The sequence below is a fragment of the Crocodylus siamensis genome, chromosome 5 (genome assembly GCF_052110815.1).
Source record: "Crocodylus siamensis isolate JL-2025a chromosome 5, ASM5211081v1, whole genome shotgun sequence".
In the NCBI taxonomy this organism is placed as follows: domain Eukaryota; kingdom Metazoa; phylum Chordata; order Crocodylia; family Crocodylidae; genus Crocodylus; species Crocodylus siamensis.
This window is the reverse complement of record NC_143399.1, coordinates 112,194,756-112,214,337: the sequence shown is the minus strand read 5'-3', so window position 1 is coordinate 112,214,337 and position 19,582 is coordinate 112,194,756. Positions and strand designations below refer to the sequence as shown.

At 44.2% G+C, this 19,582-nt stretch overlaps 1 protein-coding gene across 1 annotated transcript in view; it reads left to right on the top strand.

Moving 5' to 3' along the window:
• Positions 1–4,624: 4,624 nt before the first annotated feature.
• ADCY1 (adenylate cyclase 1) overlaps positions 4,625–19,582 on the top strand; it is a 274,667-nt gene continuing 259,709 nt past the window's right edge. Inside the window, exon 1 of the mRNA XM_090049959.1 lies at positions 4,625–5,584. Within this exon, the coding sequence (XP_089906085.1) occupies positions 4,901–5,584 (684 nt within the window). The 5' untranslated portion in view covers positions 4,625–4,900. The remainder of the gene's footprint in view (positions 5,585–19,582) is intronic.

Below are 19,582 nucleotides of genomic sequence, written 5' to 3'. Positions count from 1 at the left end.
TGTTCTGCCAGAGACCTCCTTTGTTAACTCCAACTCTGTCTTGGGTTCCTCATCTTTAAAGTGAAATAACAGCATTTTGCATTCATGAGAGCAGCATGAAGGTAAATCCCTTGCATGCAAAAATAATGGTGCCTTATATTAGATATCCACAGTGCATTCCAGATTGAAAAATGTTACAGAAACATGACCATGTTATAGTAACTTCCAGTCACTATTTGATCTAGAGGCTGGTACAAATTAATCACCACATGTGTCAAAATAAAAGTTAGGCATGTATAAGGCTGGGGGTACTCGTGCCAGGACCATGTAGACTCTGTTATTTTTGTGAAATACTTAATCCTTTGTATAGCACCCAATACAACTGACAGAAAACATAAATGGAACCAAACCTTCAGATTCCTTATACAAAGTTATTTGAAGCTACCCTGTTGTTTGAAGGTTTTCAATTTCTGCTTTCTAACTTACAGTACTAGAGTTACTATACTGTTTATGAAGAATGCACGTTGCAATTAAAATATTTTATTTCCAAATACATTTATTTCCTATGAGACAAATGACAATATACTTATAAAAAGTTAAGTTTCTTTAACCTTTGAAGAGTGCAGCTATTTTTGCAAATGTAGACTGTACAATAATTGTTCATGGTTGCAAATATCCTATTTTGTTTGTGCACTCTACCAAGGCCTTGATGTTCTGCTTTTTAATAGTTCATTGCTTGCCAAAATGACTTGTACTCTTGGCATATTTAGACAATTATATTGATTTCAAATATAGAACACTGTACATTATACATATGTGGATCTCTTCTTTGCTTTCTACTCGACTTCGGAATGTAAAACTGAAGGTGCCTCTTTGACCATCAAGTCTGGTCTTCTGCATTCGCAGGAATTTGTTAACCAGAAGAATTCACAAAATAGCCATTGCAGACACTCGCCTACAAATACAAGGAACAAAATCCAAAACATTCTCTAAAATATGTCACAGGTAAAAACCAGGAGTTATGAGGGTACTGCCAATGCCCTGTCATGAAAATGACAGTAGCTGGCCAATATATGTTTAGAGAATCTTAGGAAAAGGACCAAGCCCTTCACTGCAGAAGAAGAAACACTTCCCTTCCCACTTACTCCCAGAACTATTATGATGTATGCCAGTTTGACCTGAGGATAAACATCCCCCAACCCCATATTTGGTGATCAGAGGGAACTTGAGTGAAAAAAAACAAGACCCTGTATCCAGAAACCTCTGGAGCCTCAGCAACTCAGACAGCCTTAGCTATCACTAACTTCCCAGTGCCACAGAGGAAGCAAAAAACCACCCCAGAACCACAAGCAGTAGTATTTGTGAAGGGGAAAAAAAAAATCCTTCCTGGTCCCAAATGGTTACAAGTAAAATCCATGAGGCACAGGATTAGTTAAATGCCTTTCATACTACAAGAATGCTTATAAAAATCATCAGAGACATTTTAAAAGACCTTTATATCGTGAAAAAATGTATACACAATTCTGCAAAATATATATATATACACCTGAAATCAAGGAAGCAAGGAAAACTCTCAGTCCTAAGGTTGGTCTTAAGGTCCACTGAAGTCAATGCTCACAATCAAAAGGTGCCTACTGTGCAATTAGTGCACATTAATAAACTCCGAAGTTTATTGCTCCGGAATTTTTTGCTCCTGGGTGAGCCATATAAACATGTGCCCAGAAGTAATTGATGCTGGAGCAATCAGCTCCAGAGTTTATTCATGTGTAGCACATGGAGCCTGGTAGGTACAGCCCCATCTGGCAGGAGGTCTGAGGATCAGGCCTGCCAGCCTCCTGCTGCTCCAGCTCAATGTGCTGCAGAAGGGCTGGCTGGGGCATGAGGATGCTTGTGTGGGGCTAATTGGCAGGCAGCCCCTGAACTGAGCACCCTTGTACCCACGAATGGCATGTGCCCCTGGTGGCTGGTGGGGCACAGCACCAGGACTGGTGGGAGCATGGATGCGGTGAGCAGGGAGCTCCTGCAGATGCCGGCAATGCCGCTGGCAGCAGGGTGGCAAGTGCCAACCAGCAGGAATCATGGACCACACACAGACGCTGCTGGTGGTGTTGGCATTGGGGTGGCGAGTGGTGACCACCTGTAGGTGTCGCTGACACTGTCGGCAGTGCCTTTTTGTAGACGAGCACTGCCACACCCAGGGTGTGCATGTGTACCCACGTGCATGCCCTACACATTGTCCCTGCTCATGCTCCAGTCAGCTGAGTCAGCATCTGCTGTGCAAGCAAAAACTCTGCAGCAGGGTAGTACTTGTATTTATAAATACTTTTATTTAGAAGTACTACCCTGTTACGGATTTTTTTTTATTTCTTGCACCCTAACAGGGGCTCATGTATAGATGCTGAGATGTTTACTGCAAAGCTAATTGATCAGCTCTGCAGTAAACATCTTGTGTAGACATGCCCAAGCGAGACTAGAATCAGGCTAGCAGGACTTAAATTTACCCATGATGTCAGGAGTTTCTTTGGGCTTTAGAAAGTACCTGTAGTATCTTTTACCAAACAACAAGAAAAACCTACTTATGGGCACAGCTGATAATGATTTCTTGAGCCCTCACTACATACTGCAGGTATCTGCAATTAACTGGTTAATTATGAATTACCTTGAGACCAGCTACAAGTGCCAAGTAGACATTGCATGCTAAAAAGCTCCAACCAGCTATCAAGTTAGACCTTGAAAATGTATATTAACTTGATAGCTGGTTGCTATCGAGCATTAATTTGCATGTGCAGCAGGGTGTTTATTCATTAACATGCTTGCCCGGTTATGTTCCTTACAAGGGTTGTTCCAAAACCCAGTGTAGGAAAAGGGAGTTTTTCCCTAGATTTTTGAGATTTGGATCAGGCTCCTACCTTCAGACTTATATGCAGTGCTTACAGAAGTCAGTACTAGATTGTCAGGTGATACAATTGACCTCCTGAGGTCTCTTCCAACTCTAATTTTCTATGATTCTGTGAATATGATGCAATAACATTGTGCCTGTACTAAAAGTGGGAAAAAATTAAAAAGCCATAGAAAACCACAGCTTTGTTCCTTGAGTTATGAGGACTGTGAGTCCTGAGTGGGACTCAGCACTAAGTCTGCTCTGTGTGGGATGGTAAATAAGTCCCATTGCAGGAATAACTTTCTAGGCAGCGACGGATTTATTCTGGGAGATAGAAGTGCCGACAGCCATGCATTTTGCCTTTTTAGATGATATGCTGGAATTGCTCGTTCCTCTTTAGTTATCCCCTAGTCAATTTTTTAGAAGCCAAAACTAGATTCTACAAGTCTTACATGTATCTGTCTCATCTGTATCCATTCAACCTGTCAGTCTTCATGGCTAGGTGTTTCATGTAACAAAAAAATCAACAACAAAAAAAGCAAGTAAGCAAGCAGCCGTGAAATGAAATGCAATCTTCTCTGAGGCTGCCATGGAAATGGGGTTGGGGAGAGATTAATAGAAGGGTAAAGATTTGGCCCTAGACACAGTGGCAATGTGTAGGGGGTGCACGTGCACCCTCTGGCAGCAGTGTTCCCCACTTAGGCAATGGCGGGGGGGCAGTTGAGAGCACTGGTGCCTCCCCAAGAGGGCTGCCCTTGGGGTGGCCGTGCCAGAAGTGATCCCCATGGCCGATCATGCCAACTGGGGGTGCAGGGTCAATTATGCTGACCCAGAAGTGCCAGCAGCGCACCCAGAATGCCACCCCCACTCAGCATGATCAGCCACGCAGTCAGTGCGATTGGCTGCAGGAGACCCCCCTTCCCAGTCATTGACTAGCCACTGGAGGGGCAAGTGTCCCCCTGACTCAGGCTGGACACTCAATGCGGAATTCAGGCACTCTCTTCTCCTGAAGGGTGTGCATCAGGAGCTGAGGGAACGCCTGTTCACCAGAGCGCCCCAAGGGATGACAAGGTCCAATAGTCACAAACTCCTCCGAGACCGTTTCAGACTAGACATAAAACTTCTTTACTCTCCGAGCCCCCAAGGCCTGAAATAGACTCCCTCCAAATGTGGTGCAAGCACCTACTCTGGACTCTTTTAAGAGACATTTGGACGTTTATCTTGCTGGGAGCCTTTGACCCCAGTTGACTTCCTGCCCCTGGGGCAAGGGCTGGACTCGATGATCTTCCAAGGTCCCTTCCAGCCCTCACGTCTGTGAATCTATGAAGGAATCGCCATTCCTGGGACCTTTTCAAGAGCAATGAGATGGCTCGCTCAGGGCCAAACGGATTTCCAAGCAGCTGAGTCGGGGACCACCCCGCTTGGAGATGCCCTTCTGCGGTGCCTTCCAGCCCAGCCTTCCTATGATGGCAGGTGGTGGTCTCTGCATAAGCGGGTCCCACACAGCGGTGGTGCTTGGCTGGCTTTCCCCGCTGTCAAACGGAAGGCGGGCTCGTTCCCGTCCCGTACGAGGGTCGGAAAGGCTTTAGCCCCGGACCCTGCGGGGGGCGAGGAGAGGCCGCCGAGGCGGGGCGCGACGGCAGGGGCCTCAACCCGGGGCTGCCTCCGGGGCAGCCCGCTCCCTGGGGGGCCGGGCGAGATGTGCCCGGCTTCCCGAGCGGGCCAGCGCGCAGGCGCAGGTCATTCCCGCGCCCCAGTGCAATGCTCTCGGACGTAGGCAGGGGGATCACCCTCGCCTTTCTCCTCCTCCTCCTCCTCCTCCCCCCCACCTGCCCGGCCCGCTCCGCGAGCGGCATGCCCCCGGCTCCGGCTGCTGCGCCCGGGCGCCGCGGAGCCGGAGCTGCCTGTTGATCGCGCCTGGCGAGGCGAGGCGAGGCTGCGCCGGCCGCCCACCGCGGCGGCTCCCGGCTGGCGGTGCCCGTCCATGAGCGCGGGGGCAGCGCGGGGGCCGCCAGGAGGAGCCCGCCTGGCCCGGGGTTTATGAATGGCCCTGGCATGGAGGAAAGAGCGGTCCCGAAAGTCAAGAGCAAGAGGAGGAAGCGCGGCTGCCGCGGCGCCGGCGGCGGGGGCTGCTGCTGCCGCTGCCGCTGCCGCTCCCCGCCGCCGGCCGGGGCGGCCGGGCCGCAGCCCGCGGCGCTGCGGGAGGCGGTGGCCTGCGAGGACGAGTTCGAGTGCAAGGAGCTGGAGGCGCTGTTTCAGAGCTACAACCTGAAGCTGGAGCAGACCGCGACGCTGAAGGCGCTGGCCGTGCTCATCGTGCTGACGGCCAGCCTGGCCCTGCTGGAGCTGCTGTCCGGCCCCAGCCTGAGCATCTCCAAGGGCTCCCAGCCCGTGCACTGCATCATCTTCCTCTCCCTCTTCATCGTCACCAATGTCAAGTACCTGCAGGTCACGCAGCTGCAGCAGATCGTCAAGCTCACCTTGCTCTTCAGCTTCACCTTCTCCTTCCTCTGCTGCCCCTTCTCCCTGGGCGCCTACGGGACGGAGCCCCCCAGCGCCCCCGAGCAGGGCATGTGGCAGCTCATGCTGGTCACCTTTGTGTCCTACGCGCTGCTGCCCGTGCGGACCCTGCTGGCCATGCTCTTCGGGCTCGTGGTCTCCGTCTCCCACCTCATCGTCACCGCCACCTCGGTCAGTGCCAAGCGGCAGCGGCTCTGGAAGACGGTGAGTGCCCCCCCTGGCCTGGGCACCCGGCTGCCTGGCAGGCAGGGAGTTGGGCCAAGGAGGAATCTGGCAGGGGGTGGGGAGCGTAAGGGCATGTGTGGGAAAAGGGTGAGTGGTGTGCACTTTGTGTGGGTGGATGGAGGTGTTTTGGGGGGGAGATGGGTGTGTGGAGAAGGAGTTGGGGTGAGGAGGCATCTGGGGGTGGGTGGGGTGTGGAGAGCGTAAGGGCATGTATGGGTAAGGGGTAATAGGAGAAAGGGTGGGTGGGGTGGATTTTGCATGGGTGTATGGTGAGGTGTGGGGGGGTAGATGGATGCGCAGACAAGGAGTTGGTGTAAGGAGGCATCCAGACATGGATGGGGTGTGGAGAGGATTGGGGCATGTGTGGGGAGAGGTCAGTGGGGCAAGGGTGTGCGGTGTGGATTTTGTGTGCGTAGACAGGGGTGTGGAGGGATAGATGGGCGTGTGGGCAGGGAGTTGGGGTAAGGTATCCAGGGGTGAGGGGGATATGGAGAGCATTGGGGGCACATGTGGGGATGGGGTCAGTGGGGAAAGTATGTGTGGTTGTTTATGGTGTGTAGGTTGTGTGTGGAAGAGGGAGGTGGGCATGTGGATGGGGAATGGGGGTGAGGAGGTATCTGGGGATGGGTGGGGTTTAAAGAGCATAGAGGCATGTATGGGTAGGGGGTAAGAGGGAGAGTGTGTATGCTTGTATTGGGAGTGTAGGTTGTGTGTGTGTTTGGGTAGGTGGGCATGTGGACAGGAAGTGAAGGTGAGGTAGTATCTGGGGATGACCAGGGTCTGGAGAGCATAGGGGTATGTGTTGTGGGGATGTAGGGAATATTGTGTGTGCTTGTACTGGGTGTATAAATTGTGTGTGGGGTGGTGTGTAGATTAGGAGTTGGGGTGAGGACACATCTGGGGATGGGTGGTGTGTGGAAAGCATAGGGGAGGTGTGGGTAGGGGTATGTGAGGTGTGTAGACTATGTATGTATGTGTGTGTGTGGGTAGGTGAGCATGTGGACAGGGAGCTGGGGTGAGGAGGCATATGGAAATGAGTGGAGTGTGGAGAGCATAGGGGCACATGTGGGTAGGGGGATAAGTGTGAAAACTGTATGTGTTTTATTGAGAGTGTGTGTGTATTGCAGGGTGCACTGGTGTATGGGTCACACCTCTGCTTGGTACCTTAACTGCATCCCCAGGGCAGAGTGACTATTGTAAAGAAATTTTAGCTAGGGCTGTGCCTTCTGGGACACAGACATGGAGTTTTCTTGTCCATTGATCACCCCTGTCAAAAGTCTGCAGGGTAGCAGTGGGACAGGAGGCAGTGTCTGCAGGGTGAAATGTTTCTGATTTTGTTGTTGTTGAATTTTTTAAAAAAGCAGTACAGTAACAGAGTTTTTCTTAAGGTAGCAAAGGCAGGGACACTTCCTGCTGGAGGGAGAAAGGCAATAAATGTGAAGCAGACCCATCGGAGTTCATGCTGTCTTGGAGTAGATAATGAGCTGGGTTGTCAGTAATATCCAGATCCTCTCTCTGCATGCTCCAAAGGCTCACAGCCACCCGCTTGCATCGCTCCAGGCAGCTGAAGAAAGTCCCTAGGACAGGGTGGGAAACCCAGAAGGGAAACCCTTGCACCTCCCTCCTTTTTCCCAGTGTGCATGGAATTCACAGCTCAGTGTCCTAATGCCAGCAGCTTCATCCTTCATCCTCTCCTCTCCATATAATAGTTAGTACATTACTGAACTTCTCAGCAGCCCTTTCCACCCAAATGAATCCGGTAAAGCCTTCCTCCGCAGCAAGCATCTTTGGGAAGGTGTTGCTACACTCTCGTTCTCCCTCCCTTCCCTCCTGTACTGTCTATTTATAGCCCTGCAGGGCTTTCTCCAGCTCCCAAGGCCTGATGGGCTGTACTGGGACTGGGGGAGGGAAGTAGGGAGATTTGCATATTTGAAGTTACCAGGCCAGGAGTCTGCTTAGGTTCCATTATATTCTGCATCTGAACCACTGGAAAAGAGGAACTGAGCATTTATTTTTTTCTGTCTCATACTGAATTGGTCACATTTGCTTTTAGAGGAAATAGTGATGGGTCTTGGGGATATTAGATTAGCATTAGTAATACTGGTAATTTAATAAAGGAATAAATGAAGTATTTGGTATTTTACTTCCTTTGATTTCTGATGTTATTGCCCACGGTCATATCAAGCTGTGTTGTGACACAGACTTACGCCCCCAGACACTGGCATAAACTCAGTCCTATGCAGGAATGCATTCGTGTACCTTTTCCTAAGTGCAAACACAGACTCCTACACTCTCTCTCTCTCTCTCTTACTTACACACACACACACACACACACACACACACACACACACTCTCTCTCTCTCTCTCTCTCTCTCTCTGTCTCATGCACGCGTGTGCACACACACACACACGCACACTGACTATAATGGATACACACAGAGACATAAATAGCTAAGGAAGTGAGGTTGCTGGGTCATACAGGATTATTCTTGGCTTCATGCTGCTGAGCTGGTGGGCAAAATAAATTGTATATTTTGAAGGGGAAGAGAGAGATAAGCCGAGCTCTATGATTTACCCAGATAATCTGATAGTCTATTTTTAAGCGCATGGTTTAGAGCTTCCATGAGGGAGTGAGAGAGAGTTAATGAAAATGTGGGGAGCATTGAAAGAACCTTCTTTGAAAGTATCCAAAAAGCTGGTAAAAGAGCACTAAAATACTTTACCTGGAGTAGTGTTACAGATAGATCCTTGTACCAGGAATGAAGGCTTGATGTTTTGCAAAGGGGAGTCCATGAAATGGAAGCAGCTTTTTGTTGCTGCCAGGCTATAGCTTAGTGTGGCACCTGCTGTTTTACCAGAATGACACAAAGAATCTGACTTGCTCAATAACACCCGCTTAGAAAATATATTAACCCCGGGCTTGAATGATATATAGTTTAATGAGGGGAAATCCCCTAACCTTTTGTCCTCACATCCTCACATTGATCTCACCTCAGCTATACAAGAGCTATTTTAAACTTGCTTAAAAATCCATTAAAAACCAAGCAGACTCACATTTTTCACTCTCAGATAATTTAAATCATATATAGAGTCTTGTGGAGCTTCTGCTTTCTTGATAACAGTTGGCAGAAATGTGTTTGGGGAACTTGAATTGCATGGAAATGCACTGCTTTGCCTCATATTTGCCAGCAAAATGCCTTGTGATTTGAACAGTAACATGACATAGTCTCCTATGGCAAGGTTATTCTTTTCACAAAATAACTTCGCTGTGGCTGATGTTCTGAAACCTGCATAAAGCCAGAGCAATTGCATTTTAGATGGGCATCCTGGGGTCTACACAACTCTTTTTGCAGGGCCAACTCTTAGGCTGTTTGGGCTGGAATAGCAGTTGTCTCTCAGGCTAGGGCCAATTGTTAGCCAAGGGATTTTATCTAGCCAGTTCCAGTGCTTCCTTTTGTACTGGTCTGTATAGGCCCAGCCTGAAGTCCACCTTCCAGACATGTAGAGTGGGCTACCCTGTACGGGGTTACAAGATAATGAAAGGCTGTACCAGCCCTTGCAAAACAGTGCATTTATGTCAATAAAAAGAGTTTTGCTATAACCAGAAATACAAAGCCATGAATCAGCCTGGCCAGTCTTTTATAGAAGTGATTTCTTACTTCTGGGTGACTCAGCTTTCTGGGGCCAGCTTGCACTGGCCCTGAACCTTAGGCCTAAGTACAGACCATCATCAAGCCTGAGGCTGAATTGATTCAAACTTTGCATGTTAGTTTGAGCTGCGTAAATTGAACAGATAAGCAAGTGAACAGGCATTCCATTTAATTCTGGATATTCAGCCACATGCCTGCAGTGGCCCAGGCCAGAAGGTTGGGGGTGCTAGAGCATGTGCTTCCCTGCTTGGCTGGAGCAGACAGCTTGGGCCAAGGCTAGCTCACCAGTTTGCAGGGGAGGTGCAAAGCATCCTGGGATGCTGGGGGGACTGTGAATTAACTTGAACCTGGAGAGGATCTGGGACAGAAGTTCAATAAACCATTTTAACCTAAATCAGTTTAATCTGATGCTACATCCATCCAGATTTATCTTAAATCGCTTTCAGCCATTTTGAAAGTTATTTATGTGCACTGAACTTCTGTTTTGCTACAGATTTGAACCAGTTTCCAATCACTTATACTGGTTTATGTGTAATTTCTAGGGCTGCTAGTTAATCTCAGTTAATGTACACAATTAAGGCAAAACAAATGAACATATTAATTTTTGTAACGTGCTAATTGTGCACTCCTGTTTTGACCAGGAGTGGGCAAAATATGACCCACTCAGCCTTGCAGGGCAGGCCAGTTCTGGACCAGCCAAAGCCTGCATGCAAAACCCCAACCCTGGCCCACCCCGCACCTGCTCTGGACCACCAGCCCACACGGAGCAGTGGCAACAGCAATGGCAGCCAGGCAGAAGCTACTGCTCAGTGCAGGGAAAAGTGGCTCTTTCCCCTTACCATTGCCAGGCCCTCCTTGTTGGAGCTGCCCAGAGCCCACCCCTGGACTGCCCTGCGGCTCCTCTCTGCTGCCATCGCTACCACCTCTGGGCTGCCCAGTGGGACAGTGGTGGCAGAGCAGAGGAGCTGTAGGGGAACCTGGATGTGTGCTCCCGGCGACTGCAGCAAGAAGGGCCCAGCATTGGTGAGTGAAGAGGTCACCATTCTTCTGTACTGAGCATCAGCTTCTGCCCAGCCATAGCCGCTGCTGCTCAGCATGGGCATGTGAGTCTAGAGCAGGCGCAGGGTGGGCTGGGATTGGGGATGTTCGCATGGTTCCAGCTGGTCTGCTCCGGCCGACACAAGCCCAGAGCTGGCATAGGGCAGGCCAGGATTAGGGCCAGGGCTGTGTGCTGTTTGTGGTGGTAGGGAGGAGCTGCAGGGTACATGGGCTTTGAGATGTGGGGTGGGGGTGTGCTGACTATTGCTTAACTGTGTGATCAAAATTGTGATTAATGATGACAATTTTTTTTCTAATCTTGCAATTAATTGCAGTTCATTTTTTTAAATAGTTTGTCAGCCGTAGTAATTTCTGTCCCTAGCCTAAAAGTGCCCAGCACTTGTAACTTTTAGTGGGACTGGCAGGAGCTATTAGCTGTCAGCAAAATCCATCTCACAGTGTCTCAGGTTGGACTCCCTGAAAATGAGGCACTCAATGTTGGAGGCTGCTATTGAATTCTTTTGTCTGCCTTTCTACTCCAAATAGATAGTCTGACAGAGTTCTTTATCAGCTTCTGATCTCGCTCCCATTGGAGTAAGTGCAAAGCCTCTCACAACCCCGCAGTGGGCTCTTTTGTATCCATAAATTTGTCTTCATATAATTGATTAAATTGATTTAAATTATTCAAGTGTATAAACTGTTTAATATACTAAAGTCTATATGTCAGTTTTTCGTGGAAAGTTTTTCATGAACCTAAGCCTTAAGGTAGCTTAGATCATGTTTAGTTCACACTTAGTTTCCTGCTTTGCATTATGATCAACAATGTGGTGAGTCCATGGAGAGCACTGCTTTATTTCACGTAGCCTTTTTAACCAGTAGAGGTGTTTCCTCCAGGTCAGGAATAAGGCATGCCCATTGACTAGTGTAGAGAAAATGGTACTGCAGCTGTCCATTCTGTATTTGTTTTATAGCTAAATGGATTAATCCAATCTCCTCCTTCAGTGAACTGAGTAACTGAAGTAAAATAAAATATAAAAGTTCAATTTTACTTAAGCATAAGAATTTTTAGGATAAAAACATTCTGATCTCACTGAAATCAGTGACAGAACTCTCATGGTCCTGAAAGCTTAATAGTGTATGCAACCCATAGCATTTTGGTCATATAATTCTCATGTAGCTTTAATGGAAGTCATGAAATAAACTATTATATGGTGACTACAGAATATTAATGCCAAAGTGCTTTATTTAGCATAACCATCAGGAAATATCTGGAAAAGGCAGAACCTATGAAGGAAGTTTTCATGTTTTCATTACTTTTGCACTGATTTTATTTATCCAACACCGTATCCAAATGTGTGCTAGTTACTGTACGGCACAGTTATCAAGATAAATTCCTAGCTCCAAGGAGTTTACCTCCATTTTTGTTGTGATGCAACAAGTGGTGGTTACAGATATTAGGTGCAGATGAGGTGAGGAGAGCAAGGGTGGTTGTAATAAATTACTCATTTGTGGCATGTGTACATCTTGGTGATTTAATTTGCTGTTGAATAGGTTACTTAATTTACTTTAAATATGTGGGGGTCTCATATCATGTATGAAGAAGTAAGAAATCTGTAATTATATTACGTTTCAGTCTCATGTGTGTCTGCAAGTACAGTAGGTGAATATTTGTAAAGGAGTGGGCATGCATTAGCACCCAGCTAATTCAGGATTATTTTTGCAAACCAAATAACTGCATCACAGATAAAAGAAGAGGGTAGAAGTATGCATCTTAGATGACTACAGAAATATCTTGTGTGTCTCCTTTTAGATAAAGCAATATATTTGTTCCACATTATTCAATTTAGTTATATAGAAATATAATTGAAGATGAGACTTTTTATTGACTGAAATAGGTAACCAAATAGAAAAGCAGCCTGGGAAGTGGTTGGGTAGAGGGAAACTGGTCAACTAAAAAAAGCAGCATGAAGGAATGTGATAACCTAGTCACTGTCTAAATAAATTTAACCTTTGCTATTTGATTAAGCTGGTTTACCAGTTTCCAGGTCACTCAGAAAATAATCTGTAATATCCCACAGAGTTATGTACACTTACACTGTATAGATAATATTTTTTTCTGTTAGTGTTTAAAAGGTAGTGAATTGAATATATCATTGCCAGGCCTGTTAATTTCCCTGCTTCCTGTCTTGGGAATAGAGGTGTGGTCTAGCAGGCTACTAAAAAAGATGGCGAGCTAAGAACCCCCGAGCTCCATTCCAATATCCAACCACAGCTTGGCATTGAGCAAGTTTTTTCACGTCCCACGTATATGAAAATGTAGTACGCCATAAATAAAAGTAATAAAGTATCACCCAGGGGAAATGCTGTGTTGCAAATGTTTCTGCACATTAATAATCCTATTGAATTAATTGTGACTATTTACATGCTGATGTTCATCTTTCATTTACAGGCTACCTTTTGTGTGGGTGGAAGGCACTGATTTTTCCACCAATTTGATATAGAATTTAAGTCTTAAGTTACAGCATTGTTTGAAAAGTTGATTTGCTGGAGTATGCTTTTTCAGTGTGATAATAATTTCTGCCGAGTATAAAGTTGCCTGGTATTTAAAATTTGTTTACAGTTTTGAACATAATTTTATGTAAATGAACTGAATATAAATTGGTAACTTCCTGAGCCCGCAGACAGTAGGCTGGCATCTTTAGTAACTTGCGGCTGCTAGTGTTTGTAACAGAATACAGTGGTAGGATTGGTCAGTTTCTCAGCTGTTTGAGAATTGCTGGACATCTGTAAAATTTGACAAGAATCGCATAAAAACTGAACCAATAATTACTGGTAGCAATGCATAATTTGTCAGATGAGTTCAGACTGTTCCTTTAGATATAGTCAAACATATTCACAAAGTCAATTTTCTAAAAAGTTTAAATTGTTTTTAACAGCCTTATACAAGTGTTTGCTTATCAATTTGTGCCTGAAATGTGATTAATCAAGTAATTCAGACTAGTGAACTATTATTTACACTGGCCTCATCCACATGAGACTCTGACAGTGCGGTAGCTTGAGAACGCTGTGCAGTAGCGTCAAGTGGCAGCAACTGCGATGCGATGCTACTGTGCAGTAGTCTTAGGCTAGTGCACAGTCAGTGTCCTGAAAAAGCTGTTCATTGGTGCAGTTGTGCAGTAACGTGGGTTACTGTGGCATCATTGTTTACACAAGTACTAAATGACGGCACAGTAACACCTGCACAGTCAGCATTTTGTGTAGATGCAGCCACTGAGTTGTCCCTGGGGGTTATGGATCAGTATTCTATTTCCTAATCCACTCTAAAGACGTGGGTAATTTAGAGCTTGAATCACCCCGGTGGCAAAAAGACCGAAGAGGTGTGGTTGTCCTCCACTGCACCCAAGTTGCTTTGCTGTGTAAGGGTGGAGTTACATTTTATGCTTAGACCATACTAAGGGCACTTAAAATCTAAGTGTCCACGTGTTAAAGCTTGGTAACCTGTGCTAAATGCCCTCTGAGCATCTCAAAGTTCACCACCTCAGGAGAGGGTTAACTGTGAGCCATGCTACTTAGCTTGTGTTAGGGTAACTTAATTTTGTTCCATGGAGATAAAATAAGCAATTTGCAGTTCTTCAGCATCCCAGATTGCATTGGTCCCATCCCAGCCCTACCCCACCGCCCAATGCAGGGATAAAGCTCCTAGCCCTGCTCCTACTTGCCAGCCCTCTAGTGGCAACTCAGAGCTGTGCAGGCAAGAAATGGTATTAACCCTTAATGTGTAAATGCTCACAGCATGTTCTAACTTGAACATAACGTAACCTTCCACAAATTTAATATGGTCTAAGTGTAACATATAACTTCACCCAAAGGTAACATCTTTAGTGCAATGAGTCCAACTGTATAGACTCCAGAGAGCACAAAATAGCATATTAATACAGTTTGGGGACTAAAAATGTCTACATTAGCTTCCCTGTTGTTGCATTGTAATGTTGGTTCTCTTGAGCTCTGCCAGGGCTATAAACAAATGCTTTGCCTTTTTTAGAATGGAGGCTTTTGGCTCCAATAGTAATACTGTTCCCTATCTCTGATGCTTTGGAATGTAGTCCTGCTAGGTGGGGTTGGTGTTTCAAGCAGAGCACAGATGGATGGACCATTCAAAACGCTATGTGTAGTTTCTAACAGGGTGTTATCACTTGGAAATGAGCAATATATACAGCAGGTGTGTGTATTATATTTTATAGTTCTTTTCAAACTGGAGGTGATCACACAATAACCTAATTTAACGGAAGAAGTTTTCAGTATAAAGGGAAGATGTTTTCAGTCTCTCTCGCTCTCTTTTTCTCTCTCTCTCTTTGCCACACTCGCACACACATTCACACACACTTATATACACACATGCATATATGTGTGTGTGCATATATATATATATATATATTCCTTTTATATATATAAGGTACAATATTTCATATCATTTGCTTGCACAAACTATTTCCATCAGTTAAATCTTACTTAATCCTGGGTCTTTTAACATTTTCCCCCGTCTTGATATCAGGGGTTTTTTTTTTTTTTTTACATGTTACTTGTTCTCTTTCAAGTAATATAGGGCTTTTTCTTTTGCAGGGTTTTTTTGTTTTTTGTTTTTTTTATTTTTCAGTTTCATTTTTGTCAAGAATTCACTTCTTTGTTAATCTACCACATGGGCTGGTTAATTCTGATGGTAATGACATAATTGGTTATATTATTGTTTTCTAGTATATAAAGACAGTTCATTTCCCTAAAAAACAAAGCTGAAAGGTGTGCTTTATGCACTGAAGTTACATAATGAAAAATAATTGCAATTGTTGTAGTGAAAGTGGACCAAAAACCAATCACTGTATGTTAAAGACTTTTTTTCCCCTCCAAATTTGCAGGGGTGTGGGGGGGAGGGCAAGGGGTGGGAGAGGAGCTCTTATACTGGTGTGCTGTATAGATCAGAAAATACTGCATTCTTTTTTATGAAGGAAAATTTAGTAAGATTTCCTGAAATGTGGCTTATTTAGGCTACTTTTTAATATTTCCTATTGAAAATGTGTAGTCAGTGAAATATGGTAACAACAAATATTGGCGGAAGGTTCTTTCTTTATGTAGTTCTTCTTTGAGATTCACTTTGCCTAAATACCGGCAAAAAAGTGTAGTCAATCAGTTAGATAATTGAAAAAGTTGCATTCTTGAAATTATACACACACATATATGTATATATGTGTATCTGCATGTCTATATATAATATGCTCCTGTAAACGTACTTTAAATTTCCTTAGGAGATGATCTTGTATTTCAAAAGCTTGAAGAGCATGAACTAGCAAGTCTCTGGCGCCCGCTAATCAAATAAATCTGGACATTTCAATGTATCCTTTATTTATTCTTGCTCAAATATGATGATAAATTATAAATGGATTTTGGTGAATTACCAGTTTCTTCTTTCTTTCTCCCTCCCCCCTCCTCTTTCTTGTTTCTTCCTGAGGACTTCCCTGCTGACTTTGTCTTTGAGAGACCAAATTTACATGTGTGATCATGCAGGTCCTGGTAAAGTGGGTTCCACGTCATGACCAAGATGTCAGATGTTTCCACAATAAAAAAAAAAAAAAGTATTAATTTTTCTTTATTTCTGGGTGGAGAGTATTCCCAAGTGCATTCTGTTTATTTCTTCTTTCCCAGTGGACATGTTTTGAGAACCTTCTCCCCAGGACGGCGTAGACATATGCTGTTTAAAATTTTGGCCAGTTTCTGGCAGCTGCATGGCTTGCACTATAACTTTTGCTTCCAAAGTCTTTATTTCCAAATTCAAATCTCTATGTTCTTTGTAAAGACCTATTGAAGAAACAACAGATAATGTGTTGATTTTGCAACATGGTATGCATCTGTGCTGAAATCAATGAGGTTACATAAGAGAAGTGCTGGCGAACAAAAACATGCAACAAGTGCACTGTTTTATTTTATGTTTTCTTTTTCCCTGACTGATGTAGTGTGTTTGAACTACTTTATATAGCAAAAGCAGCACATCAGCTACATATTGTGGGTTTTTGTATCTCTTGATGCATTTCAGATAAAGCCTTTAGACGTTTCAGCACAACTTTGCATGATGAGACGTGCTCCTTCCAAGCTGGTGGTGATGGTGATAAAACATTTCGTATGTAGCCATATTGTTTCTGTTGTCAGATTAAGTGAATTATTTTCTCTGCTGCTACTTTTGTCTCAGTAAACATGTAGCTAAACTGAAAGAATGGCAATCTTCTATTACCAGAAGACTCTCATACATTCAGAGTGCCAGGTCTTCACATCTACTGTAAGTGTAGTGAGACCAGAATAGTACAGATCAAAGCTATGCATGGATGGCACACTGAGAAGGAAGGATCTGAACCTTATCAGCAGCTTCCTTTACTATCCTTTAACTCATGGTTTCTTCTCTGCAAGAACAGCTCTTGTGTGGACTTGGTTTTTTGTGGGTCTAGAAGGTGAGCAGCCAGATTGGAAGATGCCATCCTAATACCTGTCAAATTCATCACATTTCATAAAGAAGAAAGGAAAATCCCAGCAAAATTTAAAGCTGTCACTGTTTATTCCCCCTGGACTGTTGCCATTAGGAAGCAGTCAAGAAGTATAACTCCAGAAGAGTAGATACTGTGTTGACTTTGGAAAGGAGACAAGAATACTTGGGTCCCAATTACAAGTGATTTAGGCTTTCTGGTATTTGGGACTATATCCTTTGGATTGGGAGGTTTGAAGGGGCCCCTAAGCAACTCTTCCATTTGCTGCAAAAACACATGCAAGAGAGATATGGAGGCATTTGGAATTGATCCTGACCAATGGGAAACTTAGGCAAGCAATTGGAAAAGTGGCACCATCATCTCCACTGGCCATTGAAGTTCATGACAGGAACTGGCTCCATCAGCCTGAAGAGAAAAGAGTCTGTAGGAAGCAAGCAGCTCCTAAAGCACCCAACCATGACACATACTCTTGCAACAACTGCCACAGATTGTGCAAATCTCAGACTGGACTAATCAGTCACATGATACACTGCAAATTGTCTACATCATAGGCTGCGATATCCACCAATCCTTTGAGATGAAACAATGCCAATGATCCAAAAAGGGATTGTAGCTTGTGTTGTCTGTTACTTCAGTGTTAGGCACTTTTTCTAAGAAAGAATAAGGTCCAATTCTTTAATGATTTGCCAGTGTACATTTTTGAGGAATTTTGATGAAACAGTATGCTTCTTTTCCTGTCCCTTCATCTCTTCTATATGTGGAAGAGCTATAGACTTCAAAGAATTACTTTAGATTTATGCCAATGTAACTGGGTCAAATTCTTCACTCACTGAAGTTAAATAAATAAATATACACTGGAAATGTCATATAATGCAGTGCATGTTTGTTCTGTACATCATTTCCATGTAAACTGTATCAACAAACTTTTTTGTATAGTATGATATAGTAAGTTATGGTGCAAGAAGAAAGAGCTTATTGGGACAGGTGTATCTGAAAGAGTTAACAGAAATCTCAATCCCTTGTAGCTATAAGACAATACAAAAAAGAAATACTTTTATTTTGCTGCATGTAGTTTCTGAAACGAGAGAATTGCAAAACATTCCAGAGGACAGAAGAAATGTATCTTATGTACTTTAAAGTCTGAGTACTGTAGAAAATGCTGTAGTAATATATTCCAGGATGGTCCCACCATGTAGATGTTGATTTTTGGTGGAAAGTAGAACGTTACTGGACTTGCTAACAAATGGTTATGTAGCTTCTAAGATAAACATAAGGATTATGATTAATCATTCTTTGCAACAGTTGGCACAAAAAAGATATAACCAATTTACTAGTCTGTCTTTCTTGTGCAGAGTAGTTGGCTTGTTCATTCATATATTATAATAGCAGGGAAATGTTTTTAGATTTCCATGCTTCCACTTATAGATCTTTGTAAGAAGACTGAAGTAATTATCTACCCACACAGAATTAGGAAATAAAGTACTGTTAATAGGCACATTCATAATAGCACCTTGCTTAAAATATGCTGATTACTTGAATATTGACAGGCCAGGAAAAAAAAGTACTGTGCTTGAGCAGTACTTATGTAATTCCCTGCTTAGAGCTAAGAATAGGTCTACAGCTTCTAATGTTTTACAGGATTAACTGGCAATAATAACACCTGGTTCATAGTGAAGGATTTCCTTTTCTCCTGAAAGTTTGTTACTGAAGGTAAATGACATCCAGGAGCTGGATGGGGGTGTGTGGGGGGAGGGGGGGCAGAAGAGGGGGAAGGAAGATAGGAGTGGGTAACATATTTGAGGTCTGGAAAAGAAACAAACCTAAAAGAGAAAAATAATAATAAATTTTGCATCTGAAGTAGCTGCTAAACTGAGTTAGTTCCTTTATATGAGACTATTTAAAAAATGAAGAATGCTGTACTACAATGATGTACAGCTGTCATTTTGGAAAGTTCCATTCCCGTTTGTGCCTTTCATTGTGCAGTCCTTGCATCATCTTGGGCTACACTGGTTTGATAGCATGCAACCTGGGTAATCTGCCTGATCTGCTATTCCAAATAAGCTGTTTTACCTAAGCAGTTAATGCTTAGTCCATTATGTTTTGTTTACCTACTTTCTTCTTTAGGTATCACTCTAAACAGGAGATTTTTGGTATAAATTGTACTTCATTATGTGCCTATATACTGACATAAAATCTTCAGTGAAACTGGAATTGTTACTCTGGAAAACTGAGAGTTATGCTGTAAAACTGTTTATAATTTTTCTGTTGATCATAATCCAGGGAACATGCTGTTGATAGGAGAGATTCTAGTACATCTTTCATGGGAATACACAGTTATCCTCTAGAACAGGGTTGTTCAACTGGTGGCCTGTGGGCTGCATGAAGTTTACAAGGAGTTAGGTTGTGGTCCCTGGTCTCCTGCTCAGCTACTGCTCCATCTGCAAGAGCAGCTGGGGGGGTCTGGACTCCCCCTCCCTTCTCTGGATGCTGCTTCCTCTAGCCCCAGGGTAGCATGACAATGTGGCAGGCAGCATAGGGAGGTGAGGGTGAGTGTGGCACAGCAGATGCAGTATAGCAGTGGAAGGGGGCTTGGGAGCCTGTGACTTCCCTTGTGCAGTCTGCAGGGCATGCAGGTCCTGGCCACCTGGAAGTTGCAGAGTCCTGCTCTAGATAAAAGAGAAAACTTAACTTGTCAGTATGCCAATAAAACTAAATCCCTACTGGCTAAAATTAAAATGAACGAGGACTCACTAGCAAAACTGTTT